The sequence below is a fragment of the Solanum verrucosum genome, unplaced genomic scaffold, assembly GCF_900185275.1.
Source record: "Solanum verrucosum unplaced genomic scaffold, falcon-dt-bn FXZP01000085.1, whole genome shotgun sequence".
In the NCBI taxonomy this organism is placed as follows: domain Eukaryota; kingdom Viridiplantae; phylum Streptophyta; class Magnoliopsida; order Solanales; family Solanaceae; genus Solanum; species Solanum verrucosum.
In genome coordinates this window covers 1203509-1220132 of record NW_026019839.1, presented here as the reverse complement: position 1 = coordinate 1220132, position 16624 = coordinate 1203509, and the positions used below count along the sequence as shown (strand labels likewise).

The following is a 16624-nucleotide window of genomic DNA, read 5'->3' as shown; positions in this document are numbered from 1 at the left end:
CCTCTGAACGAAACAACTTAGTGTCTCCCATTGGCTGAGAGCTTTGTCCTCTTTTCCCATGCTCACCAACCATAACAATGTTGGCAGCTTTACCGCTGTTCCCCATTTGTCCCAGGAACATGCACGACTCATGGGACCAGGTCTCATTGTTTTTCAGGATCATCAAAACAACAGAGTTACAGTACAGGATTACTGGCCGAATCACAATCAGAAAAGCACATACTTTTTGATTCGGATCATGGGTTCTATCGTTTCATCATCTTTGTAGATGGAACTACACTTGACAGTCGTATGATGAATGTGTATAGTATAATGTTGATGAAACTTTAATATTGAAATGTAAGAAATTGCTAGACAGTAAAATTTGTTGTGACTTAGAAAAGAATAAAATGCATTTCTGACTTCACCAAGAATATTCACATTTCACCCTGAAATTGCTTTCTGCTCACAATTAGGTTTCTCTTATTAAGATATAATTTTCTTTTTGATTGGAAATTGCCAGACTTCTTTAACAAAAACCCGAAACAACAAGACAGGATACCTCCATCATGATACAAAACCCATACAAAAGCTTTGAAGAACTCAGTAAAAGAAGCACCACAAGTTACTACATAAAAACCAAATGTCATCAATTGTGAACTACAACAACAACGTACTCAGTATAGTCCCACAAGTGGGGTGTGGGGAGGGTAGCGTGTACACAGCCTTACCCCTACCTTGTGAAGGTAGAGAGGTTGTTTCCAATGGACCCTCAGCATAAGTAACACATATATAAAAACAATATGAAAAGGAAATACAGTAATGAAAAAGCTATGCTGAAAATAATGGATATAATAAGATAACCTAAGCTAAAGGTAATAAAAACAGCAGGTAATAGTGAACTAAGAAGCTGATGAAAACTATACCTGAACGACTTCCACAACAGTCTTCAAAATTCCAGCAGCTGCCCTCTCTGTATAGTGGCCTCTAGCAACAATTCGATCAATATAGGTATCCCAGAGGCTCAAAACTTTTCCATGTTTTGAAAAGCCTTCAACTAACATGATAGTATACACTGGAATGATTTTCTAACAACTTACTGAAAACAATATTATACAACATATGAAATAACCGGACACCCCTAATAAAATAGAGCAATGCATGTTTTCAAAGTTAGCTTTCTTTTCTATATAGAAATCAGAACTTGGTAACTAAATTGTTACAAAAACAAAAAATAAATCTTCATATGATTCATGAACCTAAGTGGAATTTGATGTTTTGAGCAGCAGAAGAACCGGCATCATTGATTTGTCCCAATAAGAATGGTACTGTTTTCTTCAGGATCATCTTGAATGACAGGTTCTTGGAGATGAAGTGCATACTCCAGATTCCACAGCACATCACTCATAGATGGCCTATCAACACCAGAATCAGCTAAGCATTTCACCGCTGTTTCTCCAAACTTCCTGAGGGATTCTGGTCTTATTTTGGCTGCAAGATTAGGGTCTACGATTTGTTCCAACTGTCCCTTCTTCTGTGAATCAATTGCCCATGCAGCCAAACTAACCATCTCCTTCGAAATATAATGACCTATGGCAGGCCTAGCACAAAGAACTTCGAATAAAACAACACCAAAAGAATAAACATCAGATTTTTCTGTCAGCTTTCCCCGTGTAAGATATTCAGGGTCAAGGTAGCCTAAAGTTCCTTTCACGACTGTGCTAACATGGGTTTGATCAAGCTCAGTCCTTATCTTGGATAGTCCAAAATTAGTAATTTTTGCCACAAAATTCTCATCAAGCAATACGTTTGTAGACTTGACATCACGATGTATTACTGCGTTGTTATGAAGGTAATGAAGACCTCTGGCTGCCCCAATGCATATTTCTAGTCTCTGCTCCCAACTCATAGTGGGTAGATATGACCCATACAAATGTCTACTGAGGTTCCCATTCTCCATGTACTCAAAAATTAGAATCGTCACATTATTTTCATCACAATATCCAATCAGTGAAACCAGATAGGGATGGCGGAAGTGAGAGAGCATCTCAATTTCTGTTTGGAACTCTTCAATACCTTGCGAGGACTGAAGTTTACACCTTTTCAAGGCCACGTTTGTGCCATCACACAGAACACCCCTGTAAACCGTCCCAAAGCCACCCAATCCAATTAACGAGTTCTTATTAAAGTTGTTTGTTGCTTCCTGCAAAGCTGCAAAAGAAATTCGACTACTTTCAACAGGAATGCGATAACTCGTAGTATCACTTATGTAAGTTCGTTCCTTGGAATACTTGCTTCTCATGGTGGACTGCAACCATTAATAGATAAAGGAATCTAGTCTTTGACTGGGCAAGCTGTGGCAAAGTTGAAAACATATACACAAGTAAAACTAAATAAACACTAATTGAGGAATCTAGAACATATAACAATCTAGAACGATTGCAACTATATACACTAATTGAGGAATCTAGAACATATACAATCTAGAACGATTGCAACTATGTATAATAGAGGAAGCATGTACATGGAAACACAAAACAGAAGCTTGAGGAAGCTATAATTTTACCACAACACTGGAGATTTGGATGAGAAGACGAGAGACTGAAAAGTCTTTCCGTGCAGCGTCTTTAGATAGTCATTGTCTATGTTGCTTGGACTCTTAAAAAATGTCAACAGATGTGTTTCGGATTCTCTAAAAGTAGTATATTTTTGGAGAATCCGACACGGGTGTGGCATCGAAAGTGAAGAGTCCGTACAACTTAAGTTATTGTGCGTCTCCTTTTATACAAATGAAACTATGAAACTGACTTCATATTTATAGATAAAAAGAAGCTATTGGCTAAAAGGAGAAGTCCATGATGCGTCATCTACGACACATCATGACACCTCTTCCTGCTTGTAAGTTTTCTGCATGGGCTACCTGCAAGTTACGTGCTTGAACTACTTGTAATGCTGGCTTGATCGCAAGCTTATCCACGAACCTATGTTTTTATATGGATATTTACATCATGTGTAGAGTGAGACTATTGTATCCTTTCCATTTTCTCTTCATTTGTCCTATTTTTAACTTCAACTGGGACAATTGCATAAATTAAATTAATGAGTAAGATTTAATGGTTCAAAATTATTTACCCTCTCAATTTTGCTTAAAAGATCGAGAGAAGGCACAAGTATCCCCTAAATTACAATGACACACCTTATTCAATTTTTTCGTTGTTCACTTGCCTTCAAAGAGAGTACACATTCTCTATGTCACGTCAGCATTTAGGGTGTATTTATTCTATTTTAAAAATAATTTAGGGGTTCTTATGCATTATCCCTTAAAATCAAATTCCTCCCTTAACTAACAATAACACACATTTTTTTATTTATCTTAAAAATATTTATTTTATCCTTGATATTTCTTTCATCGATGTAATATCTTTTATATTATGTATAATATTTATTTTTCTTAATCTAAGTACTTATAGATTTTTATGTTAACTCATTTATATTATAAGTAGAATAACCATTGTTATCAATTACTCACCAAATCTAATGTTATTATTTATGATTATTATTTTAATATTACATGCATGTGCCCAATATTTTATATAAGGTAGTTACAATAGCCCGTGACATGCAAGTGCCCAATATATTAATTTTATAGCAATTGGTTATATTTTTTAGGAAAAATACTCAAATATATCATCGAACTTTGAGAAATAACTTATTTGTGTCATCAGTTAAAAGTTTGGCTCATCTATGTCATTGTCATTTGAGAAAAGGTTCATCTATGCCATTATTCTTTTAACTCCAATTTTGCAGAACCGTTTTTTACTTCAACAAGACCCCAAACAACTTTTAACACTTATCAATTAGGATTTTGGATCAAATGTACTTTTTTGCTTTTTCTCTCTCAAGAACACATGAAGAACAAAAACTCTCAAATTTTCAACTTCTTTCAATTCTTCATTAAATCACCTCAAATTTCGGTCACGTCATTAATTATATATATATATATATATATATAGAGGTAAAATTTTAAAATTATTTGTGGAGTTAAAAAAAATCCACCCATATTAAAAAAAATCCAAAAAAATGGAAATCGGTTCCAAAATTTCAAAAATCTGTTTTAATTCGTGTTTTTGTTGTTGTTTTTGACACTACATATGTTCTCTAGTGTTTTTTGATTCTATGTTCAAAATTTCAAGTAATTTGGAGTTGTGGAGAAAATTCTACCATTAAAAGGATGTTGAAGTTTTGAAACTTTGAAGAAATTTAAAATGGATCTTGTTGAGTTAAGGTTTAATTTGAGCTCAAAAGATACTGAGTTTTTTAATCATTTTAAAAAAGAATAACAAATTTCTATATTCAATAACAATTTAAATGGTTTAATCCGACAAACATACTTAATTTAGACCAACAAATTTCAAAAAACGTTTTTTGCTTAAACTTGTTGTCAAATTACATCACATAAATTGGTACAGAGACTTACACCGAATCCAAAAACTGACCATCAAAATTTATACAAAGCACAGAGATTTAAAAGAAAAAAACAGATTCAGATCTGTATAAGATGCAATTAGTTTATAGATAACAATATTGAGTAAATGAGAAACGAAAAATAAACAACTTACCACTTCTTGTTTAGTGTTTGGACTTTGGTGTTTGAAATCTAACAGCAGACACTTTTCTTCAATGATTTTCAAGTCCTCTAACACCCAAGCAGCTAGCTAGCGTACTGCAACTAACAAAGTAAAAGAAGGTATTTCTTGCAATTTCTTCTTTCATTTTATGAAAATCAAAGAGAAAAAAAATACTAACACGTGAGATCTAAGAGCTCGGAGTTCATAAACAAGGAAGAGATGACGAAAGTTGATCACTCTGGTCTTCTCCCTAAAGATAATTGATGATTGATTGACTTTCATCAGATGAGGGGTCGGTAGGAATTTTACAAATTAAATAAATTATTAAATTTTATTTTAAATTTATAATATCTCGTGTTATTTTATCCTATATATGAATTACATATAGTATGAAATAATATAAAACTTATTTTAAGAAAAACGAAAGATCAAATTTGTTCTTGTGTTTTTTTTTTTACTTTATTTCAAATAGTAGACTTTTCAATCATTTTTTGTTCAATCTAGTGCCCTAGAAATTTTTGGATTTCTTGAGATTAGATTGAATGTCATAACTCTTATTTGTATTTTACTTTTCATTGGTGTTGTTGGGAAATCTGCACAAATGGAACTGCATACTTGGTCACGTAATGTTATGGAGGTCTCATTTCAGTATTCGTTTTGATCCATGTAGCTACTATAATAACAGTTGATGTTTTCACGATAGTAAGGTGCTCCCGAATATTTGAATACTCACCTACGACTTTGATTGTTATTACCTTTGCAGGAATTATGACATCATTCCTTGCGGCAACCACTGAAATATTACAGAATGATCTAAAAAGGGTCATAGCCAGTCAATTAGGCTCTATGATTTTGGCTTGCGGCATCTCTAACTATTTAGTTAGTGTTTTTCACTTAATGAATCACGCCTTTTTCAAAGCATTATTATTCCTGAGTGCAGGTTCGGTGATCATGCCTTGTTGGATGAGAAAGATACGTGAAAGATGTGATATTCTTGATAAGATAGCAACAAAATGACATACCTAGTGAAATCCCACAAATGGGATATGTGAATGGTAGAATGTATGCAGATTTTGCCATTACCACGTAAAGGTAGAAAAGTTGTTTCCGAGAGATCCTCAGCTCAAGTGAAAAAGAAAGAGACAGTGAAGAAAAGATAGTAAGCAACAAGAAAATAAAACAAAGTGGTAAGAATCAGGTTACCAAAATAAACAAGAAAATAATGCAGAAGCGAAATTATAAGGATTAAAAACAGAAATTGAAAGATATGTGAAATTCAAGAATAAAATTCCCAATTTCAAAATAAAGTGCTAAGAACCCTAATTGATCTTAGTATTCAAAATTAGCGAACTAAAACTAATTATGATACTAATAGAGTCAATTCAAGAACTTAGATCAACAGTGATCTAGACCCCTATTACGAAGAAATTAGAGACAACAATTAGTATAAGACTAATCACCTTCTTTAATTTACGAATAGAAACCAAAGATATCAAATTAAGAATTAATCTTACCTCTTAAAAAATCGTTCTTATAAGGTTGTAAGATAAATTCATAGTCACCACACACAAAGGTGTAAAGAAGAGAAATCTCTCAAATAATATTAATCATGTCTATTCAAAATAATAAAATCAACCTCTATATATAGGGAAAACCTATCCTAAATAGAATAAGATTTAAATCCTACATTTATGAAAACTTTAAACTAGGTAAACTTTAAACTATGAAACTTTAAACTATGAAACTTTAAACTAGGTAAACTTTAAACTATGAAACTTTAAACTAGGAAAATAGGAAAACTTTAAAATAAAGAAGTTTTTAAACTAGGAAACTTTGACTTATCCGTTTAGCTTTTTGGACTCTTTTATTGGGCTTTGTGTGGCCCAATCTTTTTTCTGGGCTTGAATTTGGACACCTCTTTCGTGGTAAACATATTCTTAATTTTGTATTGTAACCCGCCAACTTTAGTACAAGCAGGGTAACATGGATGCTATCAAAAAGTCTATCAGAAGGGAGTAAAAACGACAATAAAATAGTGTTATAATCAATAAACACAATACTAGGACAGATTATTGAAAACAAGAATAAACAATGACATATATCAAAAACAAGAACTACAATAAAACAAGGCATAAGACATAAATATGCTATTTAGCTTGGTCTTAGCTCACATTTATGCCCTCCAACTTTGTCATCGAAGTTGTTAGTTGCTTCCTGCAAATCTACAAAAGGAACTCGTATCACTTATGGAAGTTGTTGTCTTGGAATACTTGCTTCCCATGGTGTGTGGAGTGCAACCATTAATAGTTTTCGTGGAGATTTGGAGGAGAAGAAGACTAGACTATTCAAGCTGCCTTTGGATAATTATTGTGTGTCTCTCCTTTTATCCCTCGCGGGAAAGTGACATATCCAACATTAGAAGTCTGGGACAAAACTTGGATTTTGTTTTACGAATATCGAATAAAAGATGAAACAGTTTCTTAAACAGTATTTGATCCTAACAAAATTATAACATTTTTGTTTCAAACAAAGAGCTATTGTTTTGTCTATCAAGACCTTGCACATGATTAATATAGCTTAAGCCATTATGTACGATTATAGCAAACCAAATTAACTGATTTGCACATAATCGAGGACAAAATAATACTTATTTCATGTTGCCTATAGTGGCAAGACAATAAATCAAAATGAAACTTATACAAAAGAAACAAAATAGAAGCATTTGCAAGGATTACTCAACTGTTGGAAGATGCATAAAATTGTTAAAGAATACAGCGCCAATAGAAGAATTCAAATTGAAATTTTCCACCGGAATGATGGGAAAGGCAAGGCACTAACAAGAATGCCCGACAGGATAACAGCGGAATAATACTCAAGTCTAACTTTTCCATTCAATTTGAACCAAGAGAAGACAAACCAAATCAAGCAATACGAAGAATGGACAACAAGTATATCAACCAAACAAAAACAAGCAGTTAAGAATAAGTCAATCACACAAGACACAACGATTTACGTGGAGAACCTTTTGATGTGAAGAGTAAAAAACCACAGGACCAAAAGGTCCACTATAAACACCAAGAGTTACAAAATTGTTGTCCAAAATTGGCCACAAAACAAGCGCCAAACAACGAGCAACAACAAAACAAGATTGCACCAAAACTAGAGAATTAAAGGAAAACCTGGCAACAACAAAAGTGGAGTTTGGCACAGGTCAAAGGGGAAAGCAAGGAGGAATTCTACGCTCCTTTGTTACAGAATTAATGGTCAGAAACTTGCCTTACTTAATCTCTTTCGAGATAAAGGTTCTTACCCTTCTTTTTCCGGCTAGCTCTAGCCCTAGTTTCCTGAGGCGTTGGAAATCCAGATTTCACCCAAAAACGAGCTACTGTTCACTCCCCAAAATCAGAAGCTACAGACCTACAAATCCGATCTCCACCGTTGAATTGCAAGAACCAGATGCTGAGAACTCCTACTTCAAATTTGAGCACAATCCAACGGTTAACGAAGCGGCAAACTCTGTCTGAAGCGGACTGCCTGAGCAGAAAATTTCCAGAAACAAAAACAGGAATTTTCTCTTTTTCTCTCAATCTCTAAAACGAAAACGAATCTCTCTTGATTTTTTTCTCTTGTGTTTCTGAAAATAAGACCAAATAAACCTTGTATATGCCACATAATATTGGGTTTATGGGCTAAAGTGGGCTGGTCCTAATAAAACTTTTATTTATCCAAGGGAAAAAAAAGACAAGAGAAACTAATAATACTATTTCTTATTATAATGAGTTTCGAGTCATCTAGGTAGTTCACCAAATAAATGCAACTTCATAGATTACTAAGGAAACACTGCTATGGAGTAGCCATCAGAATCCATAACTTTCATTATAGTTCAAATATTTCTTGTTCCTTTTGGTGATCATACTATAAACAAAGTGCAAACTCAATGCCTATTAACTGTCTAAAACATACTAAGAAAAGATGTAAGCAACAAAACGCTGTCTGTAAATCACATCAGGAAGAAGCAAGAAGCTTCCGGTATACATCTTCAACAAGACAATCTCCGATGTTTAAGTGCTTAGTAATGCATAACGTATTGACATAAGCATTCAAGCATGACCAGTCATGAAACTAAGTGATTACAGTTTGCATTATGATGGAATTTGACATGAAACTTTATTACTTGTTCTAAGGAAAAAAGTTGAATGGTACCTGATACCTGGTGGAAGGTTGCAGGTAACCAGTGGAATAGCCAAGGTGCGGTTCAGATGGGCCCAACCAAAAATGAATGGAGACATTCAAGCAGGTTGTCTCTCAACAATATGATGATACTCTAAAAGGAAAGATCTTGTTTCATACTAGACTATGCTTATTACCTCATGTAACATCATAAGGTGTTCAACAGGTAATGGACAGAAATTCCATCGTGCAAAGGTAACTTCAGCCATTTATTTTGCATTTTCATTCTTCAAAGAAGGTTGACACATGGATGAGGGAATAAACGGTATCAAAGAAATACGTTACCAGTTCTTCCCAGAGGCTCAAAATTATTCCATGATTTGGAAAGACTTGCACTAATGATTTTCTATGCATGAAAAGACCTATTGAAAACAATACACAACATGTGAAACAACCGGACACCCCATATCCACAGGTAGAGCAATGCATGTTTTCAAAGTAAACATTCTTTCTATATACAACTCAGAACTTAGTAAAATAAATTATTACTAAAGCCAAAAATAAATATTCATATGATTCAGGAAACATAAGTGGAATTAACAAACACCTAAGGAAGGTATGTACCATTTTCACTTAGTTATCAAGGACTTATAACCTCATCACTAGAGATATCATCCAAGTTTGATGTTCCAATATTAAAACTGGCATCAACATGAGTGAAATCATTGATTAGCGGTGATAGCTCGCGAATAGGGAAGCTACTGTCTTCTTCAGGATCATCTGGAATGACAGGCTCTTGGAGATGAAGTGCATACTCCAGATTCCACAGCACATCGCTCATAGATGGCCTATCTACACCAGAACCAGCTAAGCATTTCATCGCTGTTTCTCCAAACTTCCTGAGGGACTCTGGTCTTATTTTGACCAGAAGATTGGGATCTACGATTTGTTCCAATTGTCCCTTCTTCTGCAACTCCACTGCCCAGTCAGCAAAGCTAACCATGCCCCTTACAAAAGATTGAAGTATGGCAGACCTAGCACAAAGAACTTCGAATAAAACAACACCGAAAGAATAAACATCAGATTTTTCTGTCAGCTGTCCCCTCATAGCATATTCAGGGGCAATGTAGCCCCTTGTTCCTATTATCCTTATGCTAAGACGGGTTTGATCAAGGTCAGTCCCTTTCCTGGTTCCAAAATCAGCAATTTTTGGCACAAAATTCTCATCAAGCAATATGTTTGCAGACTTGACATCACCATGTATAACTCTGCTAGTATGAAGGTAGTGGAGACCTCTGGCTGTCCCGATGCATATCTCCAGCCTCTGCTCCCAGCTCATATTGTGTAGACGTAGATCTGACCCATACAAATGGCTCCAGAGGTTCCCATTCTCTAAATACTCAAAAATTAGAATCATCTCATTGTTATCATTACAGTATCCAATCAATGAAACCAAATTGGGATGGCGGAACTGTGAGAGAATCTCAATTTCTGTTCGGAACTCTTCAATACCTCGTCGGGACAAACGATTACGCCTTTTCAGGGCCACCTTTGTTCCATCACGTAAAACACCCCTGTAAACCTTCCCAAATCCACCCTCTCCAATGAAAAACTTGTCATCGAAGTTGTTAGTTGCTTCTTGCAAAGCTGCAAAAGGAAGTTGAAAACTTTCTTGAGGAACTGTTCCCTTCGAATGTTCGCTTCCCATGGTGTGCTAAATCATTAATACATAAAGGAATCCATCCATGCCTTTGACCTACTCCTAAACAAAATCACAATAAGGTTTCAAGTTGATAACAAATACTTTAAAGAAAAAACATGATCTGGAACAATTGCGAAGCATCTAGATGTAAACAAAACAGAAATTTGAGGAACCTCTGATTTGCAGAAAACCAGAGACTGAAACTGTACAGTGGAAAAACTCAAAAGTCAAACACCTCATTCAAGCTTGGTGGGTGGGGGTAGTCAACACCAAATTGATGTATTGAAGACTTTATAGTGCTTTTATATTGATAAATAGCTAGCAAAATTAGATATTTTTTTCTTTTACACCCATTGTACTTTTTTTATTTGTCAAATTTTGACTTAACACACTTATTAAAAAAATAAAATTGATATAGTAAGTTTATCATTTTACCCTATTTATTAATAGGGTCCCAAATATATCTACTCACTACATTTCAAAGACATTAGTTCAATGATAATAAATTGAGGGTATAATAAGAAAAATAAATTATTCTTCTTTGATTTGTTAAAAATATAATAAGTAAAATGAAAAATCAAATTAGGTAATATTTGACAAGTAATAAGGATTGAGGGAGTACTAAATATTTCCAAACACAAGAAAAATGAAAAAGAAATTGTCTCCTAAACCAAGTTCAAAGTTGAATTTGGAAATTAGTTTTTATGTGTATCACTTAATTTTAATATCAAGATAACTTTGCAAGAGCTCCCTACAAAGATTTTTTACTTTTTCAAGACTCGAATTCAAAATTGTGATTTTATTTTTTTCAATTGAGTGAATTAAATGAAAGTTTTCTTGGGAAATTTCATTTCAATGTATGGCCTTCTTTCTTTCGTCCTAAATACATTGATTTTCTATTGATGATTTCAATTTTTTTTGTCATTATAATGGATTGGGTCTCGAATAAATTTAAATATTAATTTTGATTTTTAAAAAAATGTTCTTTTCTAAAATCTACAACTACGAAGTCATTAAATTGGTACCAAAAGTTACATTTCATACTAAAATAAATATGAAAGCTAACTAAGCAAAGGCGAGTGACTTTTACAAGATAAAATAAAGTTGAACAACTATAATGGTCAATTACCAAAAGTTGAGTGATCAACGATCATCCACACTTCTACTCGAAATTCTCCATTGTTCATCAAGTAGGCTCCTCTAAATCAATTGATAGCTCCATAAAATTTATTTGTATTCATAGTGTAAGGTGCTCTTGCTTTTTCGGGATAAGAAGGGGTAGAGATAATGCCTCGAGCCAATGTTCGAATACCAGGACTACAGTGATGTGTTTCTTTCACGACATCCTATAGTCATGGGTGTCTTCTTATGGTCTTTTAGCCTTAGAAGAAGTCATGTCCACCTTCTCATGGTCTTCTAGCCTTAGAAGAAGTCATGTCCGCCCTGGACATTTGCAACGTCGTCCTTTGAAATTCTAATCTTGGAGAACTAAAAGACCCATTCGGTGAATAGATGTTGAACTCAAAAATTTAGAATTTCTCAATTCCATAAATTAGACATAAAATTTGAACATAAACAATGCTTAGAACTGAACATAAGCAGTACCGAAAAATTGGACAGCACTCAAAAAACATAAAAAGATAAACCAACAACATCAACAATTTCATGTGTGTTTACTTTGGGAAGTGAAATATTTGGAGTTCCGTGAGTTCAAATACTTAAAATTAAACAACCTCAAAGTTGCACAATGGTCCGTCTCCAATGATGCTTCCTAAGCTCATGAACATTTGGTTTTAATGAAACATAACAGCTTGAGAAAATCCCTTCTCATTTTGATGATGATGCATCTCTATGTAGGAGCATAGGATGCTAGCTCTGTATAATTGATTTGCTCAACTTACTATAAAGTTGCATTTATTTTGATCAGTATGGTGTTAGAGTTACCTGAATTAGCTGCCCATCCCCTCAAATAAGCCTAAGAAAAAGTTCTGTATTAGAAATAACAGTTCATTTTCTTACTTAATAATTTGTATCAAATAATACTAGCAAAATAAACATGTTCTGGTATAAAAGAAAATTGCACATGTACTCAGATGAACTTGGAAAGAACATATCACAGTCAAGGAGATGATTTTCTAGCCCAATCGAGAGGATGTATAGTAACTACGAATGCTTCATTTGCCATATCTTCGTGTTTTGTTGTTTGAATTTCCTGAGCTGAATTGGCAATAGAGTAGCTACACTAGTTTACTTCAGTGCTTCTTAGAGATTAGTGGTGGCAAATGGGCTGGTTGAAAATGGGTCAACATAATCCTATGCTCCGACTTTATACATGATCCTAATAGAAGTGAAATATTAGTTGGTACTGTTTTCTTCAGGATTATGTTGAATTACAGGCTCTTGGAGACGAAGTGCATACTCCACACTCCACAGCACCTCACCCATAGATGGCCTATCTACACCAGAATCAGCTAAGCATTTCACTGCTGTTTCTCCAAACTTTCGGAGGGAATCTGGTCTTATTTTGCCAACAAGATTGGGATCTATGATTTTTTTGAGTTGTCCCCCCTTCTGCGAATTCATTGCCCATTCAGCTAAGTTTAACTGCTCCCTCGGAAGAGATTGATCTACTGCAGGCCTAGCACAAACAACTTCACATAAAACAACACCGAAAGAATAAACATCAGATTTTTCTGTCAGCTATAGGCTTTTAATATATTCAGGGTCAAGGTAGCCAAAAAGATCCTTTCACGACTGTGCTACGATGGGTTTCATCAAATTCAGTGCTTGTCTTGGATATTCCAAAATCAGCAACTTTCGCCACAAAATTCTCATCAAGCAATATGTTTGCAGACGTGACATCACAACGTATAAATCGGCTAGTATGAAGGTAGTGCAGACCTCTGGCTACCCCAATGCATATCTCCAGCCTCTGCTCCCAGCTCATACTGGGTAGATCTGAGCCATACAAATGGCTACTGAGATTCCCATTCTCCATGTACTCATAAATTAGAATCAACTCATTATTTTCATCACAGTATCCAATCAATGAAACCAGATAGGGATGACGGAGCTGAGAGAGCATCTCAATTTCTGTTTGGAACTCTTCAATACCTTGTGAGGACTCAAGTTTACGCCTTTTCAAGGCGACCTTTGTTCCATCACACAAAACACCACTGTAAACCTTCCCAAATCCACCATCTGCAATGAGAAACTAATTTTCATCGAAGTTGTTAGTTGCTTTCTGCAAAGCTGCAAAAGGAACTCGATGACTTGTCGAAGTTGTTCCCTTGGAATGCTTGCCTCCCATGGTTTGCTATTACCATTAGTAGATAAAGGAATCCATGACTTTGATCAATAGAAGCTTCTACATGAAAATCACACATAAATGTAAGCAGAACACAAGTTGTGAGAGATTTGGAGGAGAAAACGAGAGATTGGAAACTGTAGACTGTAGAGTGAGTGAAGCCAAAAACATTATCCAAACGGGAAATAGCGATTCTAATCCCTGTATTGTTGCATAATTATTCCTATTTTAGTTTCTATGTTGCAAGTTTTCGTCATTTAAGTCAACAAAGTTAACTAATTTTAACCAAATGATTATTTTAAAATATATAAAGTAAAATAAATTGAAGGGTTGATGATTTTAAATGTTTGAAGATTTATGTGTATAAAAAATAAAAATTAGATGCTAAATTTTTTTAAGACTAAAAATTGTTAGGACACCATTGATAACTTTAAGGAGTATGTTCACCGACTAAACCCTTTCAAATGTAATCATATTTGATCTTGATTAGTAACCATTCAAAAAAGAGAGGAAGAATGAGTTGCTAATAAATAAAAAACAGAGCAAACAGAGAAGCAAATGAGATCAATTTTATATATTTAAGATAATTATTCTAATTGTATATTTTGTTAAAAAAATTGAATATAATTTTAATTCTTCTATATTTTCAAATAATCATTTTGTTAAATAGTTAACTTCAAGGATCAAAATCACACACTTCAAATAATTGAAGGTTAAACGTGCATAGTTCACTAACACACGAATTAAAACTGGAATTATGCAACCTCAAAGTTGCACAATGGTCTGTCTCGAATGATGCTTTTCCTAAGCTTTGAACATTTTATTTCAATGAAATGTAAGCAGCTTGAGAAAATCCCTTGAAGTATCTCTAAGAAGCATTGAAGTAAACTAGTATAGCTGCTCTATTGCCAATTCAACTCAAGAAATTCAAACTACACAGCGCGAATATATGGCAAACAATGCATTCGTAGTTGCTATATACAATGTAACCTCCTGACTGGGCTAGAAGATTATCTCCTTGACTGTGATATATATGTTCATACGAGTGCATTTTTCTTTTATGCCAGAACATGTTTATTTTGTTAGTATTACTGCTAGTGTTACTTGATACACATATTATGTATTAAGAAATTGGACTCTATTGGTCTTGAGTACAATCATTTGCTGCCTTCTTGAAAAGTTGAAGAAGCAACAACCTAAGCTTCCGGTATACATACATCTTCAACAAGACAATCTCTAATATTTAAGTGCTTAGACATGATGAACAACATATTGAGGGAAGCATTAAAGTATGACCAGTCATGAAACTAAGCAATTACAGTTTGCATTATGATGGAATTTGACATGAAACTTCATTACTTTTTCTAAGAATACACAACATGCGAAACAACCGGACACCTCAAATCCACAGGTAGAGCAATGCATTATTTCTATATATATACAACTCAGAACCTAGTTAAATAAATAGTTACGAAAGCCAAAAATAAATATTCATATGTGGAATCAACAAACACCTAAAGAAGGTATTTACCATTTTCACTTAGTTATCTCGGACTTATAGCATCATCATCACTAGAGAGATCACAATACGAACTTGATGTTCCGATCTGAGCAGCACTACAACTGGCATCAACATGACTGAAATCATTAATTTGCGGTGATAGCTTGCCAAGAGGGATGATACTGTTTTCTTGCATGACAGCCTCTTGGAGATGAAGTGCATGCTCCAAATTCCACAGCACCTCACCCATAGATGGCCTATCTACACCAGAATCAGCTAAGCATTTCTCAGCTGTTTCTCCAAACTTCTTGAGGGAATCTGGTCTTATTTTTCCCAGAAGATTGGGATCTGTGATGCATTCCAGTTGCCCATTCTTCATCCAATACATTGCCCATTCAGCAAAACTAACCATCTCCCTCGAAAGATAACGACCTACAGCAGGCTTAGCACAAAGAACTTCAAATAAAACAACACCAAAAGAATAAACATCAGACTTTTCTGTCAGCCATAGGGTTCTATAATATTCAGGGTCAAGGTAGCCCATTGGTCCTTTCATAATTTTGGTAGTTTGGATTCGATCAAGCTCAGGCCCTTTCTTGAATAGTCCAAAATCAGTAATTTTTGGCACAAAATTCTCATCAAGCAATATGTTTGTAGATTTGACATCACAATGTATAACTGCGTTGGCATGAAGGTAGTGAAGACCTCTGGCTGCCCCGATGCATATCTCCAGCCTCTGCTCCCAGCTCATAGTGGGAAGACGTAGATCTGATCCATACAAATGGCTACTGAGGTTCCCATTCTCCATGTACTCATAAATTAGAATCATCTCATTTCCTTCATCACAGTATCCTATCAATGAAACCAAATAGGGATGGCGGAACTGAGAGAGCATCTCAATTTTTGTTCGGAACTCTTCAATACCTTGTCCGGACATAAGGTAACGCCTTTTCAGCCTTTTCAGGACCACCTTTGTGCCATCACACAAAACACCCCTGTAAACCTCCCCAAAATCACCCTCTCCAATGATCAAACGTTCATCGAAGTAGTTAGTTGCTTCCTGCAAAGCTGCAAAAGGCATTCCATCAGTTGTTCCTTTGGAATGCTTGCTTCCCATGGTGTGCGAAAACCATTAATCAAAGTAAAAATTGAGGAATCAAATCACAAACATAAAAACAGAAGCGAGAGACTGAAACTGTAGAGGGAGAGAACCCAAAAGTCAAACACCTCATTATCCATTTAGCTATACGAAAACACTGCTCTGCTGTGACTCAACTACGAATTTAATTTTTCCCCCCAAACTAACTGCATTATATTACCGTATGGGTTGAGGCTAC

General features: G+C 34.8%; 3 protein-coding genes across 3 annotated transcripts; all 3 read right to left on the bottom strand.

The window, feature by feature from the left end:
* Window positions 1–1279: 1279 nt before the first annotated feature.
* On the bottom strand, window positions 1280–10667 carry LOC125815798 (receptor-like protein kinase HERK 1). The gene is made up of 2 exons (XM_049495356.1): window positions 9812–10667; window positions 1280–1580 (listed from the first exon to the last, which is right to left on the bottom strand). The coding sequence occupies exons 1-2, from the start codon at window positions 10483–10485 to the stop codon at window positions 1280–1282; spliced, it is 975 nt and encodes a 324-aa protein (XP_049351313.1). The 5' UTR covers window positions 10486–10667.
* Window positions 10668–13204: 2537 nt separating this feature from the next.
* Window positions 13205–13564, bottom strand: LOC125815978 (receptor-like protein kinase HERK 1). Its single transcript, XM_049495558.1, has one exon. It carries the CDS (start codon window positions 13562–13564, stop codon window positions 13205–13207), a length of 360 nt encoding a protein of 119 aa, XP_049351515.1.
* A 1766-nt stretch (window positions 13565–15330) lies between these two features.
* On the bottom strand, window positions 15331–16404 carry LOC125814254 (receptor-like protein kinase HERK 1). Its single transcript, XM_049493720.1, has one exon. It carries the CDS (start codon window positions 16402–16404, stop codon window positions 15331–15333), a length of 1074 nt encoding a protein of 357 aa, XP_049349677.1.
* Between the last annotated feature and the right edge of the window lie 220 nt (window positions 16405–16624).

Excerpts from the sequence above, each read along its gene's own strand:
- LOC125815798 (XM_049495356.1), bottom strand. The coding sequence starts at position 10,485 with ATGGGAAGCGAACATTCGAAGGGAACAGTTCCTCAAGAAAGTTTTCAA. Across the intron at positions 1,581-9,811 it reads TTCGAAGTTCTTTGTGCTAG|GCCTGCCATAGGTCATTATA; the intron begins GTCTGCCATACT and ends TCTTTGTGCTAG.
- LOC125815978 (XM_049495558.1), bottom strand. The coding sequence starts at position 13,564 with ATGCTCTCTCAGCTCCGTCATCCCTATCTGGTTTCATTGATTGGATAC.
- LOC125814254 (XM_049493720.1), bottom strand. The coding sequence starts at position 16,404 with ATGGGAAGCAAGCATTCCAAAGGAACAACTGATGGAATGCCTTTTGCA.